At 48.4% G+C, this 26,006-nt stretch overlaps 1 protein-coding gene and 1 long non-coding RNA gene across 2 annotated transcripts in view; both read right to left on the bottom strand.

Moving 5' to 3' along the window:
* Positions 1–11,657: 11,657 nt before the first annotated feature.
* Positions 11,658–14,630, bottom strand: LOC128121954 (uncharacterized). Its single transcript, XR_008222294.1, has 2 exons — positions 14,174–14,630; positions 11,658–12,134 (listed from the first exon to the last, which is right to left on the bottom strand). It is a non-coding gene; the product is annotated as an uncharacterized LOC128121954 (long non-coding RNA).
* A 3,930-nt stretch (positions 14,631–18,560) lies between these two features.
* The window catches only part of Maml1 (mastermind like transcriptional coactivator 1), a 42,512-nt gene continuing 35,066 nt past the window's right edge, over positions 18,561–26,006 (bottom strand). The window contains exons 4-5 of the mRNA XM_052758052.1: positions 24,546–24,642; positions 18,561–21,666 (exon numbers count right to left, since the gene is read on the bottom strand). Coding sequence (XP_052614012.1) covers positions 20,681–21,666; positions 24,546–24,642 — 1,083 coding nt within the window. The 3' untranslated portion in view covers positions 18,561–20,680. The remainder of the gene's footprint in view (positions 21,667–24,545; positions 24,643–26,006) is intronic.

The raw sequence follows: 26,006 nt of genomic DNA, 5'->3' as shown, positions 1-26,006 counted from the left end.
ATCCCTCTTCTTTCTCTTCGACTGGACTCCTGGAGCTCTGCCAGGTGCTTGGCTGTGGATCTCTGCATCTGCTTCCATCAGTTACTGGATGAAGGCTCTTTTGGTCCAGTCGGAGATGGTGGAGTCTGTGTCACACGATTACTCATAACTCTGAGCCATTTCTCCAGTTCCCAAAATGTTTCAAAAGTTTATGATCAGTTCTTGGCCTTTGGCTAAGGTCAAGTGTAAAAGTGACTTATGGTATTGTTTGCACATTTTGGTAAACACTCTAAAAATAATTTGTTGGTTTAAAGTTGTTTTTAAAAGCAGTACAAGGGCTGGAGAGATGGCTCAGTGGTTAAGAGCACTGGCGGCTCTTGCAGAGGTCCTGAGTTCAATTCCCAGCACCCACATGATGGCTCACAACCATCTCTAGTGGGATCTGATGCCCTCTTCTGGCATTAAGGTGTACATGAAGATAGAGCACTTAATCATAAAATAAATAAATACATCTTTAAAAAAAAATAAAAGCAGTACAAGCCAGTTAAGCTTTCAGGCTTTTGAGCAGCAGTTCAGCTGAGATCCATTCGGCTGAGGACACAGAGGCTTCCAGTTTGAGGAAACGAGATCAGCTGAGGAATTGGCGAGGGACTGATCAACCTGCTCAGCTGAGATCCGTTCGGGAGAGGTTTCAGAAGCCTACAGTCTGCAGTCTGAGGAAACAAGATCAGCTGAGGAGTTGATGAGCAAGCAAAACACTACCTGAGAACGCAAGAGCAGAAGCTGCCCAGCCACTGAACCCGATCACCAGAATCATAAGCCCACCCTACGACTGGGAACAGGTAAGGCCCCATCTCCGGTCCGGCAAACCAGGTCTCTAGCCCCTAGGCCCTACCCATCGGAGTCCCAGGGACCAGATAGCTATCTTTTCCTGCTCCCCAACCAAAAAAAAAAAAAAAAAAAAAAAACCAGCCCCTGCGAACCCAACAACCACTGGAGCCATAAGCCCATCCTGCATCAATTGGGAACAACTGCTCCCTGAGACAGAACCCACTAACACTGATTGGACTAAGCTGCTCCCGGAGAAAGAGAGCCCAACAAAAGCAGTACAAGCCATTTTCGGTGGATCAGGCCTATAATCCCAGGACTTGGGAGGTTGAGACGGGATTGCTGAGAGTTTGAGAACCCTACGTGAGACCCAGGACTGTAACCAGTTACAGGCTGAGAATCTTTCTCAAGAAATTAAACACACACATAAAAGCAAATAAATGAAAGTACTACAAAGAATGTATTCTTTTCACCCATGCCTTCTTCCCCAGATGGGAACTTTTAAAAAATTAACAATATAGTTATCAACTCCAGTAAATTAACACTGATGTGAGCCTATTCACCAATGGGTACATTGTTAGTTGTCATTACTAGAGGCAAGCTATTTTTTTTTTTTTTTTATAGAGAAAAGGTTTTGTTAGGGACATGAAGTCCAAATGGCATGGTACAGGCTTCTGGGGGTTGGGAGCTGCTGAGTGAGAGCTCTGTGTGTCTCACCATAGCATGAGTGTGTCCATATCTGTATGTTCAAAGTCCATGGGCATCTCTTTGTAGTCACACTACCTTTCTTTTTTTTTTTTTGTTTTTTGTTTTTGTTTTTTTTTGTTTTTTTTGTTTTTCGAGACAGGGTTTCTCTGTGTAGCTTTGCGCCTTTCCTGGGACTCACTTGGTAGCCCAGGCTGGCCTCGAACTCACAGAGATCCACCTGGCTCTGCCTCCCGAGTGCTGGGATTAAAGGTGTGCGCCACCACCACCACCTGGCGTAGTCACACTACCTTTCTTTACGAAGCTTCAAGGGTTCAATCCTAAGGGATCCACTCCCATGAACAGATCTAACCTAATCATGTCCTGAGGCCTCACCTTAGGTACGATAACCGGGTTAGCATCTTACTCTCTAACACCATGAACCCAGGACTCTGAGGATTGGACTCCTGCATGAATTTGGAGGGGACAAATGATTACAGCATAGACCATGTTCAAAGTTCCACAGTTATCTCAGAGTGTCCTCTTTCTGGTCTACTGTATTTTGCTGAAATGTGTCCTTATGTCCAAAGTGAGACACAAGTCCTCTGTCTGGTTTTGTTTTTTTTTTGGGGGGTGGGGTGGGGTGGGAGACAGAGTCTCTCTTTGTAGCCGGGCTGGCCTGGAACTCATAGAGGTCTGCCTGCCTCTCAAGTGCTGGGACTACAGCTGTGTGCTACACAACACCTGGCCTTTGTTTTTCAGGATCTTGACACTGTCTAGTGTCTTTGTAATCAATATTGTATATTGAGTGCATTCAGTAATTTTGGGGTGGGGTGGTATGAAGCAAAGTTTCATGTACCAATGGAGCCTAGGCTGGCCCCAAACTTATAATATTACTTAAACTCCTGACCTTCCTGCTTCCTCCTCCCAAATATTGGGATTATAGGCATTTGCTACCATGTCTGGCTGCATACATTGTTGTTGGTGTTTGGTTGTTTTGTTTTGTTTTGTTTTTTTGACATAGGGTTTCTCTGTGTAGCCCTGGCTGTCTTCCTGGAACTCTCTGTAGATCAGGCTGGCCTCGAACTCACAGAGATCTGCCTGCCTCTACCTCTCTGAGCTCTAGGATTAAAGGCGTGTGCGGCTGCTGCCTCCACCCAGCTTCAGTTTTGTTTTGTTTTTGTTTTTAATGTTAAACCAACTTTCCTTTCTTGCTATAGTTTCTATTTGATCACGGTATATAATTATTTTATGTATTTCCAGACTCCATTTATTAGTCTTTGTTGAGAATTATCAACATTTTAATTTAAATCTTTGAAATAAACTTTATGTCACTATCATTAAAATAAAGCCGTATTGAATTGGGCTTGGAGTGTACACCTGTTATCCTGACACTTGGTGGACAGAGGCAAGAGGACCACAAGTTCAAAAATTCCAACTTATAGGGGCTGGACAGATGGCTCAGTGATTAAGAGCACTGACTGCCCTTCTAGGGGACCTGAGTTCAATTCCCAGCAACCACATGGCAGCTCACAACTGCCTGTAACTCCAGTTCCAGGAGATCTGGCCTCCTCACACAGGCATACATGCAGGCAAAACGCCAATGCACATAAAATAAAAATAAATCAAGTAAACAAACAAAACCCAACAGACCCTGTTTCAGAAAAGTGAGAAGACCGGGGGTGGGGGGGGTTGGGGGGTTGGGGGGTTGGGGGGTTGGGGGGGGTGGAGCTCAGAGGTCCGAGGTCAGAGGTTGAATGCTTGTCTGGTACGCACAGTGGGAGGAAGAGGAGGTCTCACTTTTGTTAACCACCTTGGCTCGCCTCCCTCTTGGAGGAACTCAGTCATGGCTGAATCCGTTCAAATCCCAACTGAGAACTGACATCTAGTGAAAGGTCATTTACTGGTGCCAAGCAGAATCAAACCCACAGTTTTGTAATCTGTGATGACATCACATGTCTAGACATGGTGTCCACAGTTGACAAGCTCTGAAGGAAGTCTCCCACCCTGGGGTTCCTGTCCATGTGGTCCTGGATACAAACTTCCCTCTTCTGACCCTCAGCTGCAAAATCGAAGTTTTGGTAGTGTGTGCTGTTGTCATGGCAACACTTTGTCTTCATTGTCCTCTCTGGTCTCCAATGTAGGGACCCAACCATGGGTTTACTTGTGCTTTTTTAGGGAGGGGGGATTGTGGTCTTACATAGTTCAGGTTGGAATTCGCTTCACAACCAAGGATGACTCTGAACTCCTGGTCTTTTTGCCTCTACCTCCTAAGTGTTGGAATTACAGGTGTTCCCACCATGCCTGGCTTCTATTTGATGCTGGGGGTTGAACCCAGAGCTTCATGGAAACATGCTACCAAATGAGCTACATCTCCAGCCCACTCTGTGTCCACTCGCCATCATGAATCATAACTCGAGTTGAGTATCCTCCCAACAGGTCACCCCACCAGTTAGTGGGCTAGGGATCCTCCCTGAAACAGGCAGAATTCCACTTTGGTTCCTTGACGTGCAGACTAAGAGGAATCAGAGGAAGAAGAATCTGAACTGCTACCCACTGTGGAAAGAATTTGATCACCCTGAGTATCCACTAGGGACTGGTTCCAGGGCCCCCTCTTGGATGCCAAAATCTGCAGACATTTAAGTCTGTGTAAAATGGGGTACTGTTTACATATAATCTACATACAATGTCCTGTAGACTCTAAACCATGTCTAGATGGCTTATAATTCTTTTTTTTTTCCTTTTGGTTTTTCAAGACAAGGTTTCTCTGTATAGCCTTGGCTGTCCTGGAGCTTGCTCTGTAGACCAGGCTGGGCTTGAACTCCTGGAGATCTACCTGCCTCTGCCTCCTGAATGCTGGATTAAAGGCATGTGCCACTATCTCCCGGCTGGTTTATAATTCTTTTTTTAAAAATAATTTATTTAATTTTATTTTATGTGCATTAGTGTGAGAGTGTCAGATCTCCTGGTACTGGAGTTACAGACAGTTGTGAGCTGCCATGTGGGTGCTGGGAACTGAACCTGGGTCCTCTGGAAGAGCAGCCAGTGCTCTTAATCACTGAGCCATCTCTTCAGCCCCTATAATTTTTTTTGTTTTGTTTTGTTTTTTGAGACAGGGTTTCTCTGTGTAGCTTTGGAGCCTGTCCTGGAACTCACTCTGTAGCCCAGGCTGGCTTCGAACTCACAGAGATCTGCCTGCCTCTGCCTCCCGAGTGCTGGGATTAAAGGCATGTGCCACTGCCCCCTATGATTCTTAATACAATATCAACATTACGCAAATGCTTTTACTGTTTGGGGGAATAAGGACTAGGGAAAGGGCCATGCATATGTCCGGTACAGATGCAAGTTTTTGTTTTCTGAATAGCTGTCATTCAAGGTTGGTTGGCTCCTCACATCTGGAACCCATGTATACAGAAAGTCTCTACTTAGTTTCAAAAATGATATTGTGAGTTAGGTGTGGATGAAGGCAAGAGGATCATAGGTACAAGGCCTGGGCTACATGGTGAGACTTTGTCAATGGCAGAGCTCTTGTTTAGCACCACCAGGTCCTGGTTTTGATCTTCAGCACCATAAAAAATTAACAAAACAAAACCCCGGGCCGGGCGGTGGTGGCACATGCCTTTAATCCCAGCACTCAGGAGGCAGAGCCAGGTGGTCTCTGTGAGTTCGAGGCCATCCTGGGCTACAGATGGAGATCTAGGACAGGCACCAAAACTAAACAGAGAAACCCTGTCTCAAAAAAAAATAAATAAATAAAAAACATCAAAATATTATTGTATCCAGGAAGGAAGACTCAGCATCACCCTTGAAGGATGCAGAGGATGGGTGGTTCCCATCATGACCTCAGTTCTTTCGCCTCTGGCCCCTGTAAGAAGCAAGCAGGCCCTAATTAGCAGTGGGTTACTGTAGACTCAGCCAAATAGGTGCTGGGTGCCAGCTGCATGGCTGTGTGTGGTTCCAGAGTGTGATGTTCAGCTATTGGTAAGTTCGAATCCCTTCTTATCAGAAACCACCTCTCACCAGACAATGCACCTGCCTGTGGAATGAACAGCCTTCCATGTTTACAGTCTTGCCTGACAGCTGTTGGTTCGTGTTGATGTTGTTTGTTTGTTCGAAGACTGGGTTTATCCCATGCTCGCCTTGAACTTTCTATGTAGCTGAGGATGCCCTTGAACTTCTGGTTCTTCTGTCCATCTGGTTTATGTGATGTAATGATCAAACCCATCGATTCATGCAGGCTAGGCCAGCACACTACCAGCTAAGTTACACCCTCTCCTGCAACCCCTCTTTAGTTTGTTTGGGTGTGGGGTTTTGCTTTGTTTTGCAAAGTTTATCTGCATAGCCCTGACTGCCTTGGAGCTCAGTATAAGACCAAGCTGGTGTCCAATTTATGGCAATCTTCCTGCTTCTGAGTGCTGGATTATAAGTGTGTGGCATTACACATGACTCCAAGATTATTTTAATTCATCTTGGTTCAGAGGAAATAGACTCTCTGTAGCATCTGTTTGGGCCATTACATTGATAGCATCATGTTAATTGACATGATGGGCAAGGAGGGCATTGGAGGTCTTGAAGAACAAAGGCACTGTAGAAGGTGAGAAACCCTGCAGAAGGTGAGAAACCCTGCAGAAGGTGAGAAACCCTGCAGAAGGTGAGAAATCCTGCACACATTCAGGGTCCCAGGCCTGGCAGTGCCAGATGCCTCCTTAAAGGAAATGCTAATTATTGGGCTTTTGACTGCCTACCACTGAGAATGGAGCATAAGACATGGCCTCTTTGGGTTCTGAAGGCAGCAGATTTCACATTTGGGAACCCTATAATGACCTAGTTAGACAGGAGGAAAGGCAGCCAACTGTGTCTGGGGCTCAGAGGAAGAAGGGGCTTTGTGCTGGGTGTGATGGTGTACACTTTAATTCCGGCATTTGGGAGGCAGAGGCAGGTGGATTTTTAAAAGATTATTTTTTATGTACATGGATATTTTGTTCTGCATGTGTTTCTGTGCACCATGTGCACGCAGTGCCTATGGAGACCAGAAGAGGGCAGTGGATCCTCTGGAACTGGAGTTATAGAAAGTTGTGAGCTGCCATGTGGGTGCTGGGAAGTGAACCTGGTTCCTCTGGAGTAGCAGCTGGTGCTCTTAACCATCAGCTCCAAACCAACCCCCGCCCCTTTTTCACTGTGTAGCCTCAGCTAGCCTGGAATTCTGAATTTACCTCTGTGTCCTGGGATTAAAGGGTGCACACAAACTCTTAATTTAATCTTAACAAGTTAATTTTTGTATCTGAGCTAAGTGATTTTTTTCTACCTCTCAGATCATCACGACAGTCTCCCACGTTATCTTTTGAAGCTCTATAACTGGGTTAGCTTTCTGTCGCCCTGACAAACTGCTCGAGAAAGTCATCTTAGAAACTCTAGCTTAGCTGAGAGTGCTTGCCTAGCATGTTTGAAGCCCTAGGTTTGACACTTAACACTTCACAGACCAATCCTGATGGCACATGCCTGTAATTCTAGTCATCGGGAGGTGGAGACCGAAGGGTCAGAAGGTTAAGGGCATCCTCAGCACAAACATAAAGTGTGAGGCCAGCCTGGGAAACATGATGCTATCCTTAAATGTTGTTTTGTTTTTGTTGTTGTTTTTCAAGACAAGGTTTCTCTGTGTAGCCCTGGCTGTCCTGGAACTCTCTCTGTAGACCACCACCTCCCAGCCCATATAGTTGTTTTTGTCTATATTGCATGTCCCTTCCCATAATGCATCTGATTTTAATTATATGCATGCCCACTCATGCATAGGCATAAGATGGTAAATAGGAGAGTCTCCTTAAAAAAATCACTTAAGGATATAGTTTTGCCCTATATGTGCACCCAAAACTAGTTCAGGCCAGATAGGCCTTTCTGGTCTTTTTTTTTTTTTTTTTTTTTTTTTGGTTTTTCGAGACAGAGTTTCTCTGTGTAGCTTTGCGCCTTTCCTGGATCTCGCGCTGTAGCCCAGGCTGGCCTCGAACTCACAGAGATCCGCCTGCCTCTGCCTCCCGAGTGCTGGGATTAAAGGCGTGTGCCACCACCGCCCGGCCCTTTCTGGTCTTGTACCTAGACATAAAGAGAATAGGACAGAGCCAGGCAGTGGTGGCACACACCTTTAATCCCAGCACTCAGGAGGCAGAGGCAGGCAGATCTCTGAGTTCAAGGCCAGTGTGGTCTATAGAACAAGTTTCAGGATAGCCAGGGTCACACAGAGAAATCCCATCTTGGGAGAAAAAAAAAAAGACAAGACAGGGTGTCACCGTGTAGTCCTGGCAGGCCTGGAACTCCCAGTATAGCCAGGTTGGCCCTGGACTGAGATCCACCTGCCTCTTCCTCCAGAGTGCTGGGATTAAAGGCCTGAGCCACCATGCCTGGCTCTCTTTCTTTTCTCTCTTTAGATTCATTTTGACTTGTGTATATGCATGTGGGTATGTGAACATGGGTGCACATGCCTGCAGAGGCCAGAGGTGTGAGATCTCCCTGGGGCTGGAGTTACAGCTAGTTGTGAGCCTTTCAGTATGGATGCTTGAAACCCAACTTGGGTCCTCTGCAAGAGCAGTAAGAACTCTTAAACACAGGGCCATCTCTCTATCCCCTTTCTTTATCTTGTATGTGGATAGCTGGGTATCCAGCCCAGGTCCCCACAAGTGTTCTACCACTGAGCTACACCCCAAGTTTCCCTGAATCTTTATGTCCGGTAGTGTGGAGAAGTCTCTGGGTTCATGAGTCTTTCACGTTGGCTGCTGGGCAGTCTGCTGATTCAGAGTCTGAGGTTTCTGCAGGGCGGAAGCTGATTGATGCCCCCTCGACAAGAGTAGCGCTGACAAGGGTTCTCAGTGTCTTATCACAGGAAGCACATGATGCCGGTCTGTCCTGCAGATGGTGGTACCAAGTGTGGCGCTGGCGTGGCATCTGCTGCATGCTTGCTGTGAAGTGAGCCTTGCACAGACGGCAGAAAGGGAACTGCCCAAACTGCAGCACTGCTCCTAGCAGGTTCTGACCTCTGTCCCTGGAATGACCTACCCCACTAGAGCTGATGTCTGCATGAAGGTGGAGGTCGGGAGAGTCCCCACGGCATCTGAACATGGGGCTTCTTGACTTCCCTGTCTTTCACCTTTTATTTGATCGTTTCCTGGGTCAGGGTCTCACATAGTCCCAGTTAGCCTCAGATTTGCCGGAATCCTCCTGCCTCAGCCTCTCATATGCTGCGTCCCTAAGAGGACAGAGGTGGAGTTGTGCCTCGCTCACATTTGGTACTCTTTAGTCTGTCTACTTCCCCTCCTAAGGCTCAGGCTCAACTTCTCCCATTGGGCTCTTTTCTTGGCATGAGAAACTCAAAGGACCAGGCGAAACTGTCACCTAAAGTTACTTTTACTTTTTAAAACCCAGTGTCTTTTATTATTGTTTATGCCATCATGCCATCAACCCAGCGAATGAAGCAGGCTGGCTGAAGCTGGACAGACATCTTTCTCTTTGGTTTCCTACTTTTCTGACCAGTTCAGGAAGCTGTCTGGGCTCTTAGAATGTTGCTGTTATTGTGTGTGCATGTAGTTATAATGTGGGTGCTTGTGCAGCTCAGAGGACAGCTTTGAGGGACCAGTGCTCTCCTACCTTTGCATGGGTTCTGGGGATGGAACTCAGATTGTCAGGTTTGCTGGCAAGTGTCTTTATCTGATAGGCTGTCCCACTGGCCCCTACTTCTGTGTTTGAGACAGAATCTTGCTATGCAGCCTTGGCTGGCCTGGAACTTGACATGTAGACCAAGCGGGCCTTGAACTTACAGCTACGCTCCTGCCGCTGCTTCCTGGATGTTAAGAGCTCACAGCCTGTGTCATCATGTTCCTCTCTTAGAATGCTTTAATACATGCTTTAATACATGCTTGGTACACATGTATTCTCTTGGTCAGAACTGACTTGATGCCGGGTGTTCTAATGAAAATGTTCTATGACTGACTGGACGATGGCTCCACAGCTCTATGAGTATACCAAAATACCCACTGGACTGGGTATCTAAAATGGGTGAATGAACCAGCTGGGCAGTGGTGGCTTATACTTCTAATCCCAGCACTCAGGAGGCAGAGGCAGGCGGCTCTCTGAGTTTGAAGCCAGCTTGGTTTACAGAGTGAGTTCCAGGAAAGCCAGGGCTCCATAGAGAAACCCTGTCTAGAAAAACAAAACAAGGGGCTGGAGGGATGACTCAGTCGTTAAGAGCACTGGCTGCTCTTCCTGAGGATCCAAGTTCTAGTCCCAGCATCCACATTGCAGCCCACAATTGTCTGTAACTCCAGTTTCAGGGATCTCCTCACACAGACAAATGTGCCAGCAAAACACCAATGCACATAAAAGAAAAATAAAGACAAAACAAAACAGAATTGACTTGTCTGCAGCAATGTCAAGAACACGCTGGGTAACATCGTGGCTCTTTCAGGGGACATCTCTTTGAATGACACCTCTGCCCGTAGTGTCCCCAGTACCCACCTTCCTGTAGCTCAGCACGTGTGTGACCGAAGGAACAACCTCAGCTTTAGTTTTGGTTTTGTAAAATCATTTAAGACCTTTATTAAAAGTGATTTAAAAAAAAAAGTCAAGTTGTAAACTTTTGCTAGAAATTAAAAATGGAGTTCTTAAAAAAAAAAATCACATCTTGACCAGATATGAAGTGATTTTAAAAACATTTAAAAATGATTTGAGAAAAGTTGTGCCTTAAAAAATATGTTTATTGGCCGGGCGGTGGTGGCGCAAGCCTTTAATCCCAGCACTCGGGAGGCAGAGTCAGGCGGATCTCTCTGAGTTCGAGGCCAGCCTGGACTACCAAGTGAGTTCCAGGAAAAGGCACAAAGCTACACAGAGAAACCCTGTCTCGAAAAACCAAAAAACAAAACAAAACAAAAAAATATGTTTATTGGCTGGGCACCTGCTTTAAGGCCAGCACTCAGGAGGCAGAGAAAGGAGGATGTCTGTGAGTTCAAGGCCAGCCAGGGGTACACACCCTGTCTCAAAATAAAACGTTTATCATTTATGCTGGCTACTTTTTGCCAGTTTGACACCAACTAGAGTTACCTGAGAAAAAGGAACCTCAATTGAAAAAGTGATCTGTAGGCAAGCCTGTGGGGCATTTTCTTGATTAATGATTGATGTGGAGGGCCCAGCCCACTGTGGGTGGTGCCACCACAACACAGGTGGTCCTGGGTTGTATAAGCAAGCAAACTGACGAAGCCAGTAAACAAGGTTCCTGCGTGGGTGTGCTTCAGTTCCTGTCCTCAGGTTCCTGCCCTGATGTCCTTGTGGTGGTGTTACAACCTGGGACTTGTAAGTTGAGATCAACCTTTTCCTCTCTGTATTGTGTCTGGTCACAGTGTTCATCACAGTAACAGGACCTTGGTCAAAGGAACATGGGATGTTGCTGTGAGGGACCTGCCCTCCTAAACCTTGGACTGTTCATTGGGGGAAGGTGGAGGCTTTTGGAGCTTTGAACTGGAAAAGCCACTGAATGCTCAGAGCTGGAAGAGCTGTTGTGGGAACTTGGAAGGTAATGCTGAGAGCAGTGTGCAGTGGGGCCCGGTTTGTGAGGCTTTAGACCAGTGGTCCTCAACCCTCCTGATGATGCAACCCTTTAATACAGTTCCTCATGCTGAGGTGACCCCAACCATAAAATTATTCTCATCGCTACTTCCTAACTGTCAGTTTGCTACTGTTATAAATTTAATGTAAATACCTTTTTTGGAGATAAAGGTTTATAAAAGGGTTGCGACCCACAGGTTGAGAACCTCTGTTTTGGAGCAAGCAGAGCTCTACAGGAACTGTTCCTATTCGTGTAATATTTGGGATTAAGAGTCTGTGGAAATGAAACCTTTGCCTCACTGGGACAATGGATACTGCATTAATCAGCTGGGATTAAGAAAAGACCAGCATCATTGAGGCAAAATCATCTGGGGAGTATTTCCTGAGGGTCGGTTGTGGCGCAGTTGAGGTAAGGGAGGGCAAGACTGCATCTCAAGCCGGAAGCAGAATTAGGAATGTGTAAGAGTCTCCCTCATGCTACTGGTTTTGAGGGCACAAAGGAGTTGTGAAATGAATGATAAACGGCGCTGGTTATGGTGCGGGTTACCGGCGGAAAGGTCATAGTCACGACAGAACCCAGTTGCTTAGTAGCACAGAGCTTTATTAGGAGGAAGGGGAGGAGGGATAAAAGGACCAGGCCTGGGGAGGAAAGAGAGAGAAAGATGGTGGGGTGGGGTGGGGGGTAGAGAGCAGAGCAGAGAGAGATGGGGGGGCCTGCACCCGGCTTTTAAGGGCTCCCGGGATGGAGCTACACCACGCATGCGCTGATTGCGTGGCCATGCCTCATGCATGTAGTCGCCAGCACACACTAATGATGTAAGACGCATGCAGCTGGAGTGAGGGCAGAATTCTAACATTCCAGACTTATTGCTTATTATAAAAAAGCAAGTGAACAGGAATAGGGGCATCATTTCTCCCAGAAAAACTGCTTCCAGCTGACTTGGTGGGCGTCGGTTGGCTCAGTGGGGTAGACGTCCTGGGATGGTGAGCTGTCCTGCTGCTTGGGAGCTGTTCATCCCTCTTGGCCTGGTACTCTGGCCACTTTTGTGTCTGACAGGATGCTGGTGAGACAGAGAAGGCTTAGGAAAAAAGAATCATTATTATTTTTATTTTCTTTGGAGTGTTCCCAGACCAGGGAGTTTGTGTTTGGCACTTATCTGAAGTAGATCTGACCTGTCCAGATGGATTTAAGCTGGTTTTTGGAGCTTGGGAAAAATTTTGAACATGTTAAGCAGCCATGAGAAGATTAGTGACCATTGTAGTGTTTAGTACTCTGCTTGTATTGGTTAGTGTTAATGGGGAGACAGAGAGATTGGAACATGTTAAGCTTTATCAGAGACAGATTATTTTGAGGCACCTGTTTCTTTTACTAGTTTAGCATCCAGGAGACACAGGTGATCAATTGTTGAGAGCATTTAACAGTGATAGACTGTTACATTAGAGTCTGTTTTTGCAGAGCCCAGACACTTTTGGGTCTGGGGGTGTAAATAGCTTTTAGCTGTTACAGTTTCTTACTTGATGATCCCTGGACTCCAGTTCTGTGGTGGTCCTATACCATTAGCAGAGCAGTTAATTAGAAGAGGGACCCAGGAAGAGAAAAGCTTGTGGTGCATGAGAACTTGTTCTTTTGGAATTAGGGACAGGGCAGAGATCAGGGCTCTGTCTGTGTCCCTGTGCATGGGAAGCCCTGCTGACAGGTCTGGAGTGAGGCACACGGAGGGAGCAATGAAATGAAAGCTCCTGCCTTAGCTGGAAAATCTTTTCCCATTAAGTAACCCTGAGAGTACAATTAAGTCTGGTGAGGTGGGTAAGACTGTCCTCCCTACCCTGACAATAGGGAAATGAGGAGAGGTGAGACCCCAAAACTCTCAGGACTGGGTGAGTGGCTCTGGTGTCCAGAAGGAAAGAAACGGATCACTTCCCTGCTGCGTTCTAGGTTCCCTGCAAGAGAGCCTGTGGCCAAGCCTAGGTCTGCTGGAGGTCTTAGCTTGATGCTCCCATGCCCCTTGGTGCCTGGGTGCAGTCAGCTGACTGGTTGTCTCTCTAGGTGGCACTTTGAACAAGGCTCAGTTGAAGGCCTGGCAGGGCACGCACTAGCTCGTGTGACCTCCCCCCGCCCCCACTTAAAACGGACCCAGCGGCTTTTGGGAGCCAGTCAGACAGTGTGTGCCAGCACTTGGCAATTTTGTTCTCAGGCTTTTTCATCTCTCCTGGTACACCTTAAATGCCACAGCTGAAACTTGTGCCTGTGGGGTCAGGAGCCTTGCTCTCCAGATGCCTAAGTTTTAGCCCTTATGTTGGGGAGGTCTGGGAGATAAGAGACAGATTTTATTCTGTGTCTTGAAAAAAAAATTTTTTTTGATGTCTGCTGGCTTGAGGACAGCTTTAGGAAGACCCACCAGGAGGCAGGCTATAAACTGATCTCTGGCTAAAGAGCCATCTGATTGTTATAATCCCCATGTGGGTCCTGATCATAAATTTATTTGCATGCATCCTAGCCTGCTTTCAGACCGGTCTGTGCTCCTCAGGGCAGCTTGAGAACGAGTGGGAGGAGTTAAGGTGAGTTAAGGTGAGAGCCAGGGTTGGGCAGAATCGGCCCGCCCAATACTGGACAGTGGAGAGCAGAGCACAGAGCGGAGAACAGATAAGATATGGTTCTTTGGAGTCAGAGATTCCTTAGGTTTGGGAATGCATGTGGTCAGGAGAGAGAGAGAGTCAGAAAGGGAGAGGAGCTTTAGAGCTTGGGTAAAAGCATGGGGATAAGGTAACCCTTTTCATTTGCCCATTTGCTGGCAGAAGTTAGATAATTCCCGTGAAATATCAGAGTTCAAGCAGCCGTTATGAGGCCAAATTTACTGGTATCTAGGGATATTTAAGGCATTTGTCAGAGGAGGGATGGAACCACGAGAAGGAAGCCCCTATGTCCCATGGCTGCAGCGCCGAGAGAGAAAAATTAAAGAAACAGGATCAGACTCCAGTTCCAGGCGTGCCCGAGGTTGGAGAAGAATCTATGAATCAGCACAGGTTACTCCCCGCTTCATCAAGAGAGGAGTAAGGGCTGGGAGTGTACACAGCACAAGGACCTCCCCCCCAAACTCACCAATCTGGTTGGCAGGTGTGGTGTGCGGGTCTGGCGGCTAGGCAAATGAGAAAAGTGGAGTGGGCAGTCACAAGTCCGATGAACCTCAGTATAGGTTTCCAGCACTCAGCTCCGGAGGCAGAGCGGGCGGAATGTCCTATCCGAGTCTCGGTGGCACCAATGAAATGAATGATAAGCGACACTGGTTACCGGCAGAAAGGTCATGGTCACGACAGAACCCGGTTGCTTAGTAGCGGAGAGCTTTATTAGGAGGAAGGGGAGGAGGGACAAAAGGACCACGCTTGCGGGGGAAAGAGAGAGAGAGATGGTGGGGGGAGAGGGAGCAGAACAGAGAGAGGGTGGGGTCTGCGTCCAGCTTTTAAGGGCTCCCGGTACAGACCTACAGCACACATGCGCTGATTGTGTGACGCGTGTAGTCGCCAGTGCACACTGATGACGTAAGATACATGTAGCTGGAGTGAGGGCAGAATTCAGAATTCTAACAGGTTGTCTTAGCTACTTTTTTTTTTTTTTTTTTTTTTTTTTTTTGAGACAGTGTCTCACTATATAGCCCTGGCTGTCCCTCTGTAGACCAGGCTGGCCTCGAACTCACAGATTCTCCTGCTCCTGCCTCTTGAGTGTTTGGGTTTTTTCAAAAGTTGTACTATGTTTATTGTTAACATTAACATGATCTTGGTACCAGCAAGAAAAGAAACATATGGGCTAACAGTGATGCTTTGTACGTGATGTTGACAAGGGGTAAACTTGGTTAATTTTGTCAACTTGATAAAAACTAGAGTCACCTGGGAGGTAGTAGACTCCATCAGACTAACCGGTGGACGTGTGTGTGGAGCATTTTCTTGTTAAAGATTGACACCAGAGGGCCCAGCCTACTGTGTAGCATGCCACCCCTGGGCAGGTGGTCCTGGGGTGAATAAGTAAAGGTGGGCAAGCCACGGTGGAGGAAGCCGAGTTCCTCCATGACATCTGTACCACTTCCTGCCCTGAGCTCCTTCCCTGATTTCTCTGTTTGGTGCAGTGGGACTTGAGAGTTGTACGGTGAAATAAACCCCTTCCTCTCCAAGGTGCCCTTGGCCATGGTGTTTATCACAGCCACAGGAAAGCAAACAGAGCATCATTATCAAGCAGACATGTCTTTGCGTAAAAATGATAAAAACCCCACGCTGTGTGACGGTGTGGATAGCTCTAGCGTACCTGGTCAACGGGCAAAAAGCAAGCCCGGAGGCTTTCTGTCCCGATCTCTCATTTCCTACAGCTGGGATTGCACACTCATTTCTACACGGAGGGCTAAACCAAATGATGGCTGAGATGTGGAGCCAGCCTTTGCTCAGCCTTGCCCTGCTCAGCCTCGGGAGGGGTCAGATTCTCAGCTAGTTGTCTCTGCCATCCTTTGGTTTGGGGTGCCCTGGGCATCTGTGTAGGCAGCTGAAGTTGTTAATACTGATGTTGAGGTGGCTGTTGACCTTGGGCTCTGACTTTCCTTGCCATCCTTTTTAGGTTCTTTGGCAAGGAAGGCTATGTGGAATTGGTCTATCACCGTCTACACATGGTCTCTCTCACTGGTCTAACCTCATGTCCTGCACTGGGGCTGTTAGCGGCCTCCATCACTCTTCCCAGCACAGAAAGCTGGAAACCGGTCTGCTCAGTCTTCTATAGATTAAGGTGGGAACTTTCCCCTGCAGTAGGGCCGACCTTGTTGGGTCTGGCCTTCAGGAGTGCTCTGCCACCCCCACCCCCACACCGTTGGGGTAGTCCCGCTGGTTATTGTGTGAAGAACCCCTAGGAAGCAGATAGTGTCAAGAGTGGTTCCCTTTGCTGTGCATTTACTGCTGTGGACTGTCCCTCCACCAGGGCTGCCTCTGAATCCATTTCCACCTCAGCATTGACCACCACAGTGACTCCAAACTTTGGAGTACTTCCAGGGGCTGTCTGTTCTTTGTTGTTGATTTTTAGACAGGGTTTCACTGCGTAGTCTAGGCTGGCCTGAAACTTGCCGAGATCCACCTGCCTGTGCCTCCTGAGTTCTAGGATTAAAGGGGAGTGCCTTCATGTGTGGCCTCCCTATCTACTGCTTACATCAAACCGTTCTACTGTTCACAAAACCTTGATTGAGATAACCTTTTTGTTCCTGTCACGGGCGCACTGTAGACTTCAGGCCACCTGGGCCAGTGCTGCTTGCGGTACTAGGCTTCGGATTAGAGCTGGTATGAGCTGGTGGCTACTGGGTGTCAGTTTTGCCACTCATGGAGGGGATGATAGTGCTGTGGTAGCTGCTGCTCTTCCAGGGTTGCCAAGGTAACCGGGTCAGCAGGCTCCAGCTTCTGCAGGCTCTCTGGGATTCTCTCTCCATTTCTGTTATTGATCCAATGCCATCTTTCTGTCTGCAGATTTGTTTAGCCTCCCATGTATGTACACCATGTGCATGCCAGATGCCCCCAGAATCAGGAGTGTTGGACCCCTAGAGCTGGAGTTACAGGTGATTGTGAGCTGCCATGTTGGTGCTGGGAACTGAAACCAGGTTCTCTGGAAGAGCAGCCAGTGCCCTTAACCACCAAGCCGACTGCCCACTTCCCATCTTTTCTTTGTAAATTCATCCCTTCCACCTCTTCCTTTTCTTCCTTCTTTTCTTCCCTCCCTCCCTCCCTCTCATTCCTTTGTGCTCTCTCAAACTGGCCTTGAAATACTGGGCTCACACGAGCCTTTTCCTCAGCCTTTTTTGAGTGCTAGAGTCTAGACATACGACACACTGCTCATACTCCACTTTTTTTTTAAACTTTATGACATTTATTATTGTACACATGGCCAGCTCAGCAACGGCAACATGCAAAGCCTCCATGCTTTCCTTCAGGATGCGGTGACACCTATGAGCTGCACTTGCGTCAGCACCAAGCATCGTGAGAAGGCAGTGCTGTGTGTGGGTGGACTGGGAAAACACCCAAATTCAGATTCTGAAGCAGCTGCTCCTGACCACACATCGAATCCCCACTGTGGAGAAGTGGAGCGATCACAAACTGAGCATCTTCGACGGGGCTGGCTGTAGGTAGCCTGGGCTGTGCTCCTGTCCACTGACATCTCCCTAGCCCTCCATAGGTCAGGAACTGCTGGCTGCCCCTCCAGCCTGGACACTTAGGAGCACGCCAATGTACTTGAGTTCGCTTCTTTTTTTTTTTTTTTTTTTGGTTTTTTTGAGACAGGGTTTCTCTGTGTAACTTTGCGCCTTTTTCCTGGAACTCACTTGGTAGCCCAGGCTGGCCTCGAACTCACAGAGATCCTCCTGGCTCTGCCTCCCGAGTGCTGGGATTAAAGGCGTGCGCCACCACCGCCCGGCGCCGCTTCTTGTTTTTGAGACAAGGTCTCACTCTATAGCCCAGGCTGACCTGGAACTTGAGGTGATTCTTCTGTCTCAACCTCCCATGGGCTTATAATTGACCCGGTCTGGCTTCTGGGAGGTCTTGAGCTGCCTCCTGACCCTATTTCTTCAAGATCCTTAATCTTCATTGCTATCAGGGCACCTCTTCTACTGGCAGGCTGGCCCTAGGAGGAACACACAGCTTCACAGAGAGGCCTGGGCTGGCTTCCCACGCATGCTTTTTCTTTCTGGTAAATGGAATGTGCTCTGAGGCCTACTGGATGTATCTGGCTGGTGAGCTGGGGCCCACCAATCACAGAGCACTCCATCCCTGAATAATTGCGCCTATAGATGTCTGCTCCCTCTCCCCAACCATCTGACAGTTACTTCTGCATTGTGACTTCCCTTAGTGAGGATGGTGGCTTCCTCAAAGCTTCCAAGAGCCAAGCCTGTTGATACTGCTTGCTGGGGGTTCTGCCAAGGTGGCAAGTCCTGTATCACAGCAGAGGGCTATGCTACTAAGCTCTCCCTGCCCCCAATCCAGCACTGACAGTCCTTTGGACTAGCTCCTACAGGCAATGCCCTGCAGTGCCTTAGCATGCTGCCCCTTCCTGTTTAACATGCACCGGCATCCTTAGTTCATTTTCTGTTCCTATAAAAAAATACTAGTGGCTGAGTTTATTATCTGGGCACAGTGGTGTGTCTAATTTCAGCACCCAGGAGGCTGAAGTGGGAGGATCATTCTTACGGGCTATCAGGAAGGCCTTTGGAGATTCATCTTTTCCAGTGTGCCATTGCTAGCCACCAGCCCCAGCGTTTCGTGCCCACTTCCGTTGACTACCTGGAGTGTGCTCTTTTCCATGTCTTGGTCTGACCACAGTGAAAGGGACTGTTCTTTTGCAGCATGCCAGTGGCTCTACCTATCTTCACTGCCACCATCGAGGGAGCCTCCAACAGACAGAGGAAGAGAGCAAAGTTCAATCAGGGAAATTGGCACCTGTCAAATGTCCCTTGCTAGTCCACCCCACGGAAGTCCAACACACTGGTGGTTTCCATACTAGTAAAATATTTTTATTATTTTTATAACACAAGGAAAGTAAAGACTTCTTTTTGGTGTATACCAGAGCTAAGGGAAGCAGAATAAGGGGATTAATAGGACTTTTATGCACTTTTGATGACCATAAAAAGTTAACAATACCAACTGCTTGCCATAAAACTTACCATAGCTCCAAACACATATAAAGGATCAGTTTTAAAATCTATAAAAGTAAAAAATATACAGTTGGACGCTCTAACACTTATTTCATCTTCAATATAAAATTGTAAACATTTATTTACACAAAGCACATGTGTAGAAGAAAGTCCGAGCACCCTTTTCTGCTTGAGGCATGGCTCTGAGAAGATGGGATGTGGGAGGAAGTGGGGTCACCTCTTCCCAACTCCTCAAAGCCAGACTCATAAATAAAGCCGTGGGCAGCTCTGAGGGGACCCCCAAGAATCACATTTTATTGCTATGACACTGCAGCAAGGGAGCCGCCCACTGCCCGTGTGGCCAACCTGGGCCTAAGGTAGAGTGGGGGCTGGCTGGCGTGCCCTGGGCAATGGGGGCAGGAGGTGGGCAGCTGTCGCAGGAGGCTGGAAGAGGAACCAGGATCCGGCTCCAGCCCTCGGCCATGTTTTTGGTAGAGAACCTGCTGAAGTCACCCTCTTCCCCCTACAATTGGGGGATGATCAGAGGGTGGCATCTTCACTGGCTTATGATTCACCTGCTTCTTTGAGAGCTGAACTGAGTGTCTGGGGAGGACAGGCGGTAGGGGAAATGGCTATGAGACAAGGACCTGAGAGCACGGGTGCCCTCAGTGAAAAAGGCACTGCCGGTGCAAACTAGTTAGCAGTGTGTACCCCCTCTGACCTCCCAGTGTGCTGGCTGCTCTTGTCATTTCCTTGGCTCAGTTCTTTACACTGGATTCTGGGACCCAGGACAATGGGCAGAGTTGTGGTTCCTCTATCAACCACTCGGCACGCAAGTCACTCCAGCAAACACCTTTCCCTCCGCCATCCTGCTAAAGGTCTCACTATCTTGCTTGTGGTAAGAACAAGTGCTGGTGGCAGCCCCCTCGCCATGTTCTAGTCTGTGGTCATCAACAGACCTCAGAGAATCCACTCGCATCTTTAGCAAGGATGGGTTAGTGTTATAAAGCCACTTTCAAAGTGCAAATCGTCAGCCGCGGGAGAGGCACAAGCATGGCGGGAAAGAATAGAGTGACTCCTGGGCGGCGGGCTGCCTGCAGCCTTCAGGCTCCCTTCTAATGCAGTAAAGTGAATCACCATTTCCCAGTTTGGCTGGAAGAGGATGAGGAGGCAGAAAGAAGGGTCACAGGGATGATACGTGGAGGAGGAAAGATGTGTGCACAACTGAACGGCACTTCTACCGTGGTAAATACAGGTTGTCGAGAGATGCAGAGGCTGGGCCCTCAAGGGGGCCCAGTATCCCAAAGAGTGAGTGGCAGCTAGGAATAGGAGCTTAAGGAAGGACCCTATCTGGACCACTAGATCTACCATCTTGTGGCATCCTGATCATTTTGGCATCTGCAGCCACAGCCTATACTTGTGGCAGTGATTTCCAGTGACCATGAAAGCTGACAGAGCAGGAATAGAAAGCTCCGACTCAAAAGGAAACCCCAGGTCTCCAGTGCCGCTTACGAATACAACCACCACCTATCCTAATCTGCTTAAAAATCTTAAATTAAAAAAGTTACTTCTATGCTACAAAATGCAAATTATTCTATTTAAAATTTCAACAGAAATTTGTTCCCAGCCTTGAGGCAAGTGGAGAAATCTGGGTAAAAACACAGCACATTATTTGTGATAAGCCTGACATGATGGGGCTTAATTGTTTCCACTGGCTTTTTGGTCATGTGGGTAGGAAGCCACCTTTCAAACCCATCTCCTGCTATCCCACCCCCAGGTAGTGATGCCAATGGGCTGGGCCAGCCCGTGGACCAGCAGATACTGCCCAGAGCTGGCTTCAGCTGTGGCTTAAGTTCTGCTGGCCTAGTTCTCTGGGCCATGGGCTTTTGGTCCAAAGTAGTTGCTCTTTCTTGAGTCTGAGAACAAAAATATAAGATATCTAACCACGGAAAACACACGAATTCCTGTTACTGTGACCCTAGAAGATCATCCAGCTCATTGATCCACTCTTCAGAAGTCCTGCTCTTCAGCAGTGAGTCGATCAGGTCAGTGTGTCCAGCCACACTGGACAGCCCACCGCTGCCTGGCTGCCCGCTGAAGGCAAAGGGCAGCTCTTGGCCCATGGTCCTCACAGGGTAGGCCTGAGTACAGTGCAGCCCCGCCCTGCTGTTCATCTGTGAAGTGGGGCTCTGGCTAAAGGCCCCCAGCTCAGGCCCTGCGGGGCTTAAGCCGGGCAAGCCCTGCTGAGGGGCTGCTTGGGGAGGTGTGGGTGCAGGGGCACTGTTCCTCTGCTGTGTGCTCACTGGGGGCAGCAATGATCCTGCTGCACCTGCTGAACTCATGGGGGCCATGGGCCTGCTAGGCATGGCTTGGGAGAACTGCTGGCCAGGTATTTTCAGGTGAGCCTGCTGCATGTGGAAACTGGAAGCTGCAGTGAAGGGGCTCACGCTGCTGTTCCCTGGTGTCTGGCTGCTCAGGTTTGGCATTCCCTGATGTTGCCATGAGGCATTCTGGCCTCCCATGGCTGCTGACACCCTTGGGACTTGTGGCTTTGTTAAACCAGGAGGCAGGGTTCCCTTATTGTGCTGCTGGGAGAGGCCAGCACTTCCCAGAGAGTTCTGTCCATAGGCAGCTGGAGTGGAGGCATTTTGGCCCACATTGGTCTGCCGTGGAATGTGGGCATGTGCGCTGGTAGCCTGTGGTGGGGGCTGGGCAACTATCTGGGGTAGGCCAGAGGCCATGCCATAAAGGCTGCTCTGAGGCAAGCTCTGGGAGCCAGTAAACTGGGCCACTCCTCGGTCCTGCTGGCCTGAGCTGGAGGGGAGAGAAGAAACAGGAGCATGTCCAGGACCCATTGACATCAGAGTCCCAGGCTGCGGCGGCGGAAACACTCGAGGACAGCTGGAACTGGACGGACCCAAGTTGTTCATGCCAGGCACAGCAGCAGAAGGTCCTAGAAGACAGAAAATTCTAGCAATCAAGTCGGCATTCATTTTTTTCTTTACATTTGTGTGTGTAGGTGCATATGTGCCGACAAGTGTGTGGCAGTCAGAGGACAACAGGCAGGAGTTGGTTCCTGTCTTAGTTAGGGTGTCTTTTTTGTTTTTTTTTCAGAGCTGAGGACCGAACCCAGGGCCTTGCACTTGCTAGGCAAGCGCTCTACCACTGAGCTAAATCCCCAACCCGTTAGTTAGGGTTTCTATTGTTGTGATAAACACCCTGACCAAAAGCAACTTGGGGGGCAAAAGGTTTATTTCATCCTCCCCCCCACTCCCTCCCTGAGACAGGGTTCCTCTGTGTAGACCAGGCTGGCCTCAAACTAACAGAGACCATCTGCCTCTCAAGTGCCAGGATTAAAGGTGTGTGCCACCACACCTGGCAGTTTATTTCATAGTTTGTAGTCATCATTCAGGGAAGTCAGGGGCAGAAACACGAGGCAGGAACTGAAGCAGAGACAATGGAGGAGTGCTGCTTACTGGCTTGCTTACTCCCTCTTTCCAAATGCCTCTAGCTTGTGTCAAGATGACATAAAACTAGTCAGTGCAGTTTCCTCCCCTCACCATGAAGGTCCTTAGGGATCAAACTCAGGTCATCAGACTTGGCAAATGTCTCGTCTTGGTGAGCCACCTTGCCAGCCCCTGTTGGTATTCCTGACTGTTGTGGTGGAGATATATAGATCTAAGCTGCAGCTCTTCTTCCATGGGCATGAAGTCAGAACCCTCCCACCTCACAGGCAGTAGGGCAATGACAGTATTCAGGGACAGAAGATAGAGCGAAGCTCCAGAGCGGCAAAGTCAGCTGTCTTGTCCATTTCCTTATTAAGCATCCAACAAAGTTTTCCTCAGCCGGGACCTAGTTAGACACTAGAGATTTGAAGACAGACACCCCAGGATGGTCTGTGGAAGGCAAGGCCACCACTATGTGTGACAGGGTCAAAGTCTGAGCAGCAGGCTATAGGAAGCAGGGATCTGAAGGCTTTGTGCCTAAGATGTGGGAAAGTCTTCAGAAAGAAGGGGGCTTAGAATTGAATTTAGGGCTGGGGGTGTAGCTCAGTAGGTAGAACACTTTTAGTATGCACAAGAGCTTGAGTTCAATCACCAGCAGCAAAGCAGCACACATGTGCACAAAGCATGCATACACATGTGTATGCACCCATGCAAATGCACATGCACACATGTAAGCACAAACTCATGGATAAATAAATGCACACATACACAGATGTGCACCCACATGCAGGTTTGACATGACAGTCTAGAGGAGAGGGGCATTTGAAACGGAGAAAAGGCTGTGAAGGGACAGAATGGTGACAAGCACGGACATACATGTATAGGCTAAAGGATGACCTGAAGCACAGTTCCTCAGAAACTGTCCACCCTGTTCTTTGGGACAGTGTCTCATTAGCCTGAAGATCACTACGCAGGCTAGACTGCCTGGCTAGAGAGCTCCCGGGGGCTGTCTGACTTTTTGTGGTCCCTGAATGACACACACATGCTACAGCACCTGGCTTTTACATGGGTGCTGAGGAGCAACTCAGATCCTCGTCCTTCCCAGCACTTTACCAACTAAGGCCTCTGCAGTCCTCTCCTTTTTTATAGAGACCCGTGTACTGACCTGGAACTCCTGATCCCCCTGCCTCCATCTCCCAGGCGCTGGGATTATCACCATGTCTGGCCTGAGCTTTGCAGAGGACCCAAGTTTAGTCTCCACCATCTACCCATACTCCTAGCTCCACAGGGATCCAGCGCCCTGGCCTCCATGAGGACCTGCATCACATTCACTAACAAACCCACCCCCCCCAATGTAGACATAGGTGTAAAGGCTGGGCAGTGGCGGCACATGCCTTTAATCCCACCACTCAGGAGGCAGAGGCAGGAGGATCTCTGTGAGTTCGAGGCCAGCTCGGTCTACAGAGGGAGTTCCAGAATAGCCAAGAGTATACAGAGAAACCCTATCTCAGAAAAGCAAAAAAAAAAAAAAAAAAAAAAAAAAAAAAGCAGAAAAGGTGTGAAGAAAAGGGGAGAGCTGAAATGGACGACTCACTCCTATTAACAGCTCTTGTCAATGTGGCGTGGGGTGGAGATGGGAAGCCCAGGTCAGACACAGGCTCCCATGACACCTATAGACTTTAACTTCATATTCCTAGCCAGCACACCGGGAAGCCCCACCTAACTCACTCTTACATGACTGAAGTCAGTTTCTCTGAGACATTTCACAATGAAGGTCACAAAAGAAAGCCAGACCAGAGCACACCTGACTGACATGTCCCTTGCAATCTCTACCCAAACAAGTTGCTCAATCCATCTGAGGTGACGGCTGAGGGTTAGGTGTTTCTGCCTTCCCTATGACACCATAGTGAGGAGAAGCCAAGCAAAAGCCACACAAGTGCATTAGAAGGAACCTTCCTCTGGAAAATCAGACATTTTTTGTAGGTTTTGTTTGAGGCAAGCGCCCTCAAACTAAGATGACCTTAAACTCCTGATCCTCCTCCTCTACCTTCCAAGTACTGGGCTAATAGGCATGCACCACTACCCCAGCTTTGGGGTTCTTCTGAAGATACAAAGAACTATCTTAATTAGGACACACACATAAGATACCCTCTAACTAGTAATCATTTTCCTTCGAAAGCCTGTTTAACTGTGAGCATCCTCAGGCAACCATGGAAACCCTCTTCTTGTGCTACAAAGGAACTAAAAATCCAGGCCTCCCTCTCTTCCAAACCACAGCTTCCATGAGCAAGTCAACTCGGGAACTCATCAGCACCACACATCATGAGCTCCACCCACCTTCATGACCAAAGCTGCCTTCCCCACACCCTCCTTCATCTCCCCTTACCTGGGAACTGTCCAACCGGTTGGGGAAAGGTGCTTTGCGTTGGGTCTTGGTACTGGGGGGGTGGGCGGGTCAGATGACGCTGAAACTGTTGCTTCTCCTAGAAAGTGCCAAGAACAGAAATAGTAAAACTTGATATAAAAACCAACGAGCCGGAAAGCAAGGTGCACAAGCAAGCGCGAGGCTCACAGGCAGCTCCTGGGGTGCAGGGAAGGCCAGCGACTGCTCAAGGTGCAGTGTCTGGGTGATAAACATGGGTTCTGGCAATGACTGAACAACTCTGTAACTACAGTGGAAACCACTCAAGTGTGTAGTTTAAACAAACCATATGTGACGAGAATTATATCCTAATAAGCAATTAGTTTAAAAAAAGGATGATGGCAGCCGGGCGGTGGTGGTGCACACCTTTAATCCCAGCACTTGGGAGGCAGAGGCAGGCGGATCTCTGTGAGTTCGAGGCCAGCCTGGACTACCAAGTGAGTTCCAGGAAAGGCTCTAAAGTTACAGAGAAACCTTGTCTCGAAAAACCAAAACAACACAAAAAGATGGGGGGCCGGGCAGCAGTTGCACACCTTTATCCTAGGAGGCAGAGGCAGGCAGATCTGAGTTCGAGGCCAGCCTGGTATACAGAGCAAGTTCCAGGACAGTCAGGGCTACACAAAGAAACCCTGTCTTAAAAAAACCGAAAAAGAAAAAAAAGAGAGAGAGAGAGATGGTAGAACTGTAGCAATGACCAACCTCAGCAAAGTGTGGTTTCTGTGTGTATGTGTGTATGGGTGGGCAAGCATGGGCCATGGTGTGTATCAGGACAGCTCTGGATGTGGGACCTGCCCTTTTCCTTGTGCTGTGACAGGGTTTCTTTCTGTTTTGTACTAAAGCCAGACTTGCTGCCCCAAGGGGATGTGTCTCTGCTTCCCATCTCCATCAATGAGCCCTGGGGTTACAGACCTGTTCTCCTGCTTTACATGGGTTCCAGGGGTCTGAATTCGGGGCCTCAGGCTTGTGAGCCACTTCCTGGTCTCTTTTCTTCTTTTGAGATAATAGTATCACTCTGAAGCTCAGGTTGGCGTTGAACTTACTATGTAGCTAAGCAGGAGGACATTCTCCTGCATCAGCTTCCTCAGAGCTATGCCCAGCTGGCTCCTGTCTTAGTTAGAAGACATGGCTGCCCGGTGTTGGCACTCTACCTCTGGTAACCCAGTGTGAGGGAACCATGCATCATGATCTTAGGACCAGGGCATCTTTCCTTCCTTCTTCGTGCTCTGGCTCCTCCCACCTCACGTTCATAGCAAAGAGGCATCCACAGTGACTAATGGCCTGTGTGCCAGCACAGAAACACAGCAAAATGCCCCTCACAGATGAAGATGCTGCCTGCATTAGTCCCCACAGACCACATGCCTAAGAAATGCTAGCCTTAGGAAGGAAGGTTCTATTTACTTATTTTAAATATTAAAAACATTTCTT

The sequence above is a fragment of the Peromyscus californicus genome, unplaced genomic scaffold (genome assembly GCF_007827085.1).
Source record: "Peromyscus californicus insignis strain IS unplaced genomic scaffold, ASM782708v3 Scaffold_3__1_contigs__length_106647218, whole genome shotgun sequence".
Taxonomy (NCBI): Eukaryota; Metazoa; Chordata; class Mammalia; order Rodentia; family Cricetidae; genus Peromyscus; species Peromyscus californicus.
This window is presented reverse-complemented; position numbering and strand designations above follow the sequence as displayed.